The 8106-nt window shown below is 34.0% G+C and overlaps 1 protein-coding gene across 1 annotated transcript; it reads right to left on the bottom strand.

Moving 5' to 3' along the window:
• Positions 1–3516: 3516 nt before the first annotated feature.
• Positions 3517–4905, bottom strand: LOC149379259 (uncharacterized). Its single transcript, XM_089603516.1, has 2 exons — positions 4217–4905; positions 3517–3611 (listed from the first exon to the last, which is right to left on the bottom strand). The coding sequence occupies exons 1-2, from the start codon at positions 4850–4852 to the stop codon at positions 3543–3545; spliced, it is 705 nt and encodes a 234-aa protein (XP_089459642.1). The 5' UTR covers positions 4853–4905; the 3' UTR covers positions 3517–3542.
• Positions 4906–8106: the final 3201 nt, after the last annotated feature.

The raw sequence follows: 8106 nt of genomic DNA, 5'->3' as shown, positions 1-8106 counted from the left end.
TCTTCATTGCACGAATATTCACTTTGTTGGAGTCTTTACTTTGTGATATTCGCTTGAGGCCGGGTAAGGAAATCCGAGATGCCTTCCAGGATTGTACAGCTGCTATAAAAGCCATGCGCTCTCCCTTAGCAGCCTTGACGCTTTATCAAAATACCTAGAGCTCCTAGACGTGCAAGACCGGCGGATTGGGAGGCTTTGTGTTTTGATAAGAGCGGTGTATTTCCTCAAACACTATTCCACAAAGATTGAGTGTTTGTGAGATTTAGGTTTTGTGTTCTCGTGATTGAAGGTTCACGATCTGCTGAAGACTAAAGGTCATCCGAGCCAGGAGGTTGCTCGAAGGGTGGAATTGAGACGGAGCTCAAATTCAGGGGGAGTCCCTGTCTAGGTGATCACTGGTAGTAATAGTCTCTAGGTTTTATTGATTTGTTGATTGTAATCAGATATAAACCTTGTGTGTACTATTGACTACAAGATAGTGAAAATCATTTCCACTGGCAGCGTGCCCCCAGATGTAGGTGTGTTTCACCGAACTGGGTAACCATATCGTGTGTTATTTGTTTACTGCTTTTTGTTGTTTATTCATATCTGTGTTCAAGCAAGTTGTCGGACACATTGTCAACACATTGTGTGCGACATCTTGTCTTTGCGACTAATCAGAATTTTCACTCTACATTGCAACTAACAATGTCACTAAAATTTGTACCGCTGGATATTTATGTCAATGTAAAGAATAAGATATAACTGTATAAAACTCAAAACATTATTTATTATGTCATTGTTAAGTCGAATATAAAACCCTAATAAAAAGCATAGATCATTCTTCATTTCTTTCTACCGGTTGTTATTATTAGACTGCATGTAGTAATGGCCCACTTCTGATATTTATAAATAAAGAAGCAATAAAAAGATGCACGTATATGTTTTTCAAATAAGAAAAGGCGAACATAAAAGCGAAGACGAAAAAGGCTAACATGTAAACATATTATTTATACTTTAATTACTGTAAATTTAACAACACGCATGTCTAACTTTAAAAAGACGTACGTATGTTATTATTATTATTATTATTATTATTATTATTATTATTATTATTATTGTTGTTGTTGTTGTTGTTGTTGTTGTTGTTGTTTGAGCTTGAAGGCGTTGATAATAAGCGGCGAAGTTAAATTATTGAAAAAGAAATAGAACTCACGTAGTACTAGCCAAGGTGAAAACATCGAACTATACATGATCACAATATAAATGTTTTTACGCGGTTTGAACTTTTCAGTAAATCGTCGTATCCATTCTATTTGTAATTACTTTTAATACTAGTAGCTCCCGAACTTGTCGCATGTTCCATTATGATTTTGATTTTGATTTTCCTTTTGTTTTTTTACCTCAAAACTTTTGCTGTAGAAGGTATCATGCCCGGCCCAAACTCTTAGGTGGGTTAGACGAGGGCTTTGAGGCCCAAATTTAGTGGAGAAAATGCCTAAATATTTAAAGAAAAAAGCTTGAACTTTTTAGGGTAAAAAAATGCCTGAAAAGGAAGCTAATGTATTTAAGGCCCAATTTCTATAATATATTTTATATATTTTTAAAATGCTTTTTTTTTTTCATTCTTGCATGAGGTATTGAGGCCACATAATATCTCGGGCAGGTTCTAGTGGTAGTGGTACCTGTACGGTACTGTACCTCTAAGATTTTTGGTGGAGATTTAAAAATAAAAAATAAACATGTGTCAAACTTTAGCTTTTATTTTTTGAAAATCAATAATTACTTCATAAAGCTGTACAACTCCTTTTTAGAGAAAATATCATATTGATTCCCTAAATTTTAGTCAAATTATTAAGTTTATAACTCAAGTTTAAATGATATCACATGTATATCCTTTCCTCTCACCTAAATTTTTATTATATAATTAGCCCATAAAGTATTCTAATGGGTCAAATATGATGTTACAATTGTTGTTGCGATAAATTAAGTTTTTCTCAACATATGGTCTGCAATTTGTGGAGACATCTTAACCACTGTTATCAGATCTCGTGATATCTTTTCTAGTCCGATATTTTGGGAAGTTCCGATTTCACTTAAGAACGTCTCCGCTCAAGATCTGCTTTCGTATATCTTTAATGGTTTTTGGTTTGGAAAACCCTAATTCAACATCTAGTTGTGCCAAACACTATAAAAGAGAAAGTCTGCCATTGATAATTTACTCATTAGTTTTTTTTTATTAAGGGTTCTCGAGCGTGTACTTGGGAATTCCTCACAAGGTTGGTGTGTGTACAGTTCCTTCTCTAAATCTGAAGGTTGGTGTGGGTACAATTCCTACACAAGAACCGACAATGTGCATTGTATCTTAATTGATAACAGTACTTCACTATCCATGTCATGTATGAAGAAAGTTTAAACAAGATGAGCCTCAAAAGAAGTTAATTTGTTGACTCCCCCAACTTACTTATACAGATTCACATGTGATTATATTTAACATCAAGGAACCATATCCTTAGCGATTACCATGGGAGAACACAAGTCAAGATAACAATTTCTAAGTGTGTAGCCACTACGGAGACCAACTCTGCAAGAGCTCGGAGATACAACTTCGGTCAAGTATATTGCCATGAAATTTATAACAGAGCTTGGCATTGGGATGGTCAAAGACAAGCAAGGGACGACAAGAAGAAGTTACGCAAGCTACTTGTAAGAAAGTGAGGATCCACAAGGTCACACCATAGCACGCATCAACAAAGATCTACTTCCAAGAGTGATGAGAAACGGACTCATAGGACGAGGACACAACGTGGAAAAGATTGCTCCAAAGAAAAACCACCACGACCCACGACCTCCACACAGGAGGTCAAAGCTGCCTTCAAAAAAAAAAAAAAAACCACCCCGACCAAAAGTTGCAAGTTGGTAAAAACCAATGTGTTATAAACCAAGGACACCATGAACAAATGTATATTTCTCGCGTGTTTGTGTGTAATTAGGCACGAAGCCACTAAGAAGTTAGAGGGGGTTATAGCCCCACTCAATTTGTTTTTTGCACGTTTTTGAATTTTTTTTATCTTAAAAATTTACAAATAAGCACCCCTCAACTTTTTTTTTTGGCAAATTAGTCTCCCTTAACTTGAATTCCTGGCTTCGTCCATTTGTGTAATGATTAAGGTTTATAAATTATCCATCCAATAAAAAAAAAAAAAAAAAAACTGAGGACGAGGGTTAATTTCATTACTTCGCTCTAAAAGAAAACTCACTTTCAATATATATTGTCAATATTTGTTTTTGAAGGCGATCGCACAGATTGCTGTTGTGTTAAGTAATTGACGAAGGTAGTATTTCGTAAAATCTGTAATTATGTTTAGAGAACAAATGACAAAAGTGTGACATAATAAGAGACAAAAGGGACAAAATACAACTCAGAAAAACAAAATGACGAAGAGTAAGGATTATTTGTCTAAACTTAATTTGCGGACGTTAAACCTTTCATCCCATAATTAATGCCATAGTGCCATTAAAGAAAAATACCAATACGAAATAATAAACAGGCAGAATAGACTTTACTTTCCCAAGAAAACAGTGGAAAGAACGTTCTTGGTATGCAAGGATGCTTTGAGCAGTTTCACTCCCTGCCAATCCATAACAAACAAAAAAACACGAATTAATCTCCATAAATATATGACTATTATAAGATACGTAAAGATAGGTAACAAATGCCTGCCTCGATATTTCCTTCTTATATCATATATATATGGTACAATAAACAACTTGAACCTCCGATATATTTTCAACTCGAAAACAAAACACAACTCAAGAGTAAAAAGAAATAAAAATAAAAAATTAGCAATAATTTCAACTGTTAGCACTGACTGAAAATTCATGAATAATAATAAAAATTTCTATCGAAAACATCGTTCTCATTTGTAATTACAGGGACGGAATAAAAACCTGTATCAAATTTTAATTTTTGAGAAACTGAATGATCAACGCAAAAGTGTTCAAAATAATTTATAGAAAACTCCACGAACCTTCATTTGATTATTTTGTTTAATTCAATATAAAAAGCACTTTAAATATCAAAATAAAACATGCCACACAAACGACGCATGAACGTAACTAATTACGTGAACGTTATAGTATATTTAACACAATACATGAACGTAACTAAAAAATGAACAGCCCAGTTCAAACCGAGACGGGCATTAGTTTACGAGAAACAAAGCGACAGACAAACCTCACTGAGACCAAGCGAGACAGTCTTCTCCTGAAGAGCACCGACCTCCTTGACATTAAACTTATTCAGCATGGTAATACTGGAAATAGTGGACATGGGCTTCACCTCCAAATCATCCATCACCATGTACGTCACCACACCCTTCACAAACCCCTCGCCGCCGTTCTCCGTCGCGTCGGAAACCTTCCCGGGCCCCGCAACAAACGGGAGCTCCATTGCCATGTCGTATTCGCACGTGGGGCACACGGCCGAGGGATAGTCGGAGACGTGGCGGCGACTGCAGCGATGGCCCGTGTGGCACGTGTAGAAGGTGCGGCGCGGCGGCGCGTGGCCGGACTCGAGGCGGAGGAGGGAGGCGGAGGGACCGGAGGGGTTGAGGAGGGAGTTTTTGTCGACGTTGGGTTCGATATAGGCGTCGGAGAGGGAGGCGAAGCTGTCGTAGAGCGTGCCTAGGGTTCCGACCATGCCGGTGCCGCCGGAGAGGAGGCGGATCACGGTGGCCACCGGGAGGGACAGCAGTGTGAAAAGAAAATCGCAGAAGTCCTTCCCGGCCTCAGCGAACAGGACTCTCTGACCCTTTGAGTCTATCAGGAGTTTCACCTGAACCGTTGTTTTCTCGTCAACTGTTTTGGCCATTATTGTTGGTTGTTGTGCTTCAGTACATCATATGTGCATTAATATATATAGATGTGGTAGCCGAGCAGGAATATGAATAGCCGGATAGAATCTGAAAGATCTTATGCCTGTTTGTTTACTCGAATCTGCTGAGTCGTTATAAAAATTTTAAAATTAAACCCTTGAACCATGCAATGTTATTTATTGTGTAGTTGAAAGAAACTGGAACGCCACAATTGGTCGTAAAATAAGTTATATGATAACCTGTTTCGATATCAGAGTAGACAGTATAAAAACGGGACAAGTCCCCATAACTATCATCCAATTCTAATATGTCTATTAGTACACGGCCCACGTAAGTCAATGAATGTACCTTAATATGTTTACTCATGTTGGATCCGAAGCTAAAACCACTTTTAAAAATTGATGTTCATAAAAAATATAGAACAAACAATAAAATTTTATATAATCTAAAAGGGTACACGAATCGATAGAGAGGAGGGAAACATGGAAGGAGGGATTGAAGAAGAGGGAAATGGAAGGAAAAGAAATGGATGGATTGTATCTTTTCCAAAATTTGATTGGTATGTTAAGAGGAAAAATTAAAATTCATCCACTTGTTATTTGGTATAAATAATAAAGAAAAACATGATTATTTTTTATTATACTAATGACATTAATAACTTTTTTATTATATGAGACCAAATTGTGTAATTTATTCAAAAATAATTTAAACAATTTAATATATATATATATATTAATATTTATATGTTATAAAATATGTGAGTAAAATAACTATATTGTCTACATATCAAATATATAACGGTACATAAATAAAAGTATATAACATTAATTAATTTTAAAATTATTTTTAATTTTTACTCATTTTTGTTTCACATCCAAAATAATTTAGAAAATAAATTGTGTATAAAATAATTAGATACTATGAAATTGCATCAATAAATATTATAAATGTAATTTTTATGAATAAAATGCTATGGATTTCTACAATCATTCCAAAATGGAAGGGAAAGTTTTTTGGTGGGTCCCAAAGATACAAATCCATCCCTCCATCGTTTTCAATTTTTTTCCTCTTCCTAACAAACAAAGAAAATACATAATTCATCCCTCCAAATTCCTCCTATATAATTCATCCCTCATTTTTTCCCTCCTACCAAACAAGAGCATCTCCAATGCTAGAGTTGTCAACTTTTGACACATCACCAAAATAATATTATTTAATTATATCTCTATTTCACATCATTAAGTTGACAACTTTTAACAAAATCACTCTAATGCATTAGCTTTAAAAGTTGCCCACCATAATTCTTTTATCATTCTTTTATTGTTTGCAATTTATTTATAATTTAGATTCATATGATAAATTTAAAAATAAATTTAATTAATTAATATAATAGATTGCACAAAAAATAGACTCATATAATAATAATTTTTTTTTATTAAAATAACATAACATTTTTTAGAGGAAATCATAACATTCAAAACTTAAAAAAAATAGTCTTAATATAAGTACACATGTTTTCATGACCCTTCTTTTGCTCTTGAGTCATGTGTGATGTGTCAACAATTAAATAATTCATATACTGCTTCATCATACTATTTTCCTCCTTTATCCTACTATTTTCCTCCTCTTTGGCTCTCATCTCCGCCAATTTCTCCAATGCTGCTGCTTTGCATGCTTGAGCTTCTAAAAATACGGCATTAATATCTTCTTTCTCTTTTGCCTTTTCTTTTCTCTTGGCTGCCTTTTGGCCGGTAGGGCGAACTTCATGTACTTCATCGTTACTCTTTTCTGGATTGGACGATGAACTATAACCTCTTGCTTCTGAAATTTTTGTTCTCTTTACACATTCTCTTTGGTGAATTGCATTCCATTTAGGCTAATCCTTCAACAATCTCCAACAATAATCAAGCGTAAAAGTAGAGTTATTATTTTTTTACCTATACATTTGATGTGCATTCTCCATAATTTGCTCATCTGACCAACCACTATGGCGTGCTTGTTGTACTCGTTTATAACACCCATTAAAACGTGCCATCTTTTGATTCAGCTTTGTCCAATGATCTTTGCATTATTTTTCTGATCTATGTTTCTCTTTTCTTGGACGATCTTTGTTGAAGTAGTTGACAATCCGATTCCAAAAACTTGTTGACATTTGGCGCTCCATAAGCCAAAATTCGAATAGCTGCAGTATACTTCTATAGCGGTGAAAGCCCTCTTCTCCCTATTGCGTCTCTCTGCATCTGGAAATACGTCGAATGAACACCAAGGGCATGCACTATGCGTTCGAATACATGTCTACGCATTCGAAATCTTCTCCAAAATTGATCTTCCGTGTACACCGGTTTATCCGAAAAGTAATCTTCGAACAAACGTTGGTGTCCTTCTTCACGACGCCTATCCAAGTACGCTCTCTTATTTTTTTTTTCTTGAGCTACCACAAAGAATGACATCTTTGTAGTACATTTCATCATATTCGTATGTACATTCTGCTATTATTATATCATCTAAACTCATATTTTCATAGGAATTATAAGAGTTTGACGAATCCATATTTTTGTGTAAAATATTATGATAAAAATATAGTAAAATGTAATGGATATAAGAGATAATTTTAGGGAAAATATATGAGAGAAGATGATAATGTGATTTTATTTCATAGAGATGGTATCATATATATAGTACTAATATATATTATTAAATTGAATAACAATTCCCTAAAATTGGAAATATGAGAAGGGTTGGAAACATACACAAATTTGGGAATATAAAAAAAAAAGATAATTGAAAAGTAAGAAACGATATAAAATTATGTAAAAAAATGGGACTATGGACGTGTAAAGAATTGAATATATATATATATATATATATATAAAAGACGAATGAGGTATAGCATATATAGTTGGGAAGCAGAGAGTTCATACTTTATTTCAATTTTTTTTTATTAAAAAAGTAAAATATTGAATACTTTTTTGTTTTGATCAGAAGTACATCCTTTCAATAAATGTTTTATTGTAAATGTTTTTTTTGTACGTGTACTAGTAGTTGGGAGTACATTACTTAACAAAGAATAAGGCAATTTTCATTAAATGCTTCTTGTACGTGAACTAGTCAATACAATTGAGATTGGAATAAGACAAAATATATAGTTGGTAATTGGGAGTTTTATAATTTTTTTATTAAAAAAATTAAATAATACTAAAGTTTTTCACTTGGCATCGGTGCCAAAATAAGAAACAGTGTCAAATTTACT

Source organism: Urtica dioica, chromosome 12 (assembly GCF_054948205.1).
Source record: "Urtica dioica subsp. dioica isolate 48M chromosome 12, U.dioica_male_clone48M_v1_H2, whole genome shotgun sequence".
In the NCBI taxonomy this organism is placed as follows: Eukaryota; Viridiplantae; Streptophyta; class Magnoliopsida; order Rosales; family Urticaceae; genus Urtica; species Urtica dioica.
The sequence above is the reverse complement of the archived record's forward strand: the minus strand, read 5'-3'. Positions and strand labels throughout refer to the sequence as shown.

Excerpts from the sequence above, each read along its gene's own strand:
- LOC149379259 (XM_089603516.1), bottom strand. The coding sequence starts at position 4,852 with ATGGCCAAAACAGTTGACGAGAAAACAACGGTTCAGGTGAAACTCCTG. Across the intron at positions 3,612-4,216 it reads TCTCGCTTGGTCTCAGTGAG|GGAGTGAAACTGCTCAAAGC; the intron begins GTTTGTCTGTCG and ends ATGGATTGGCAG.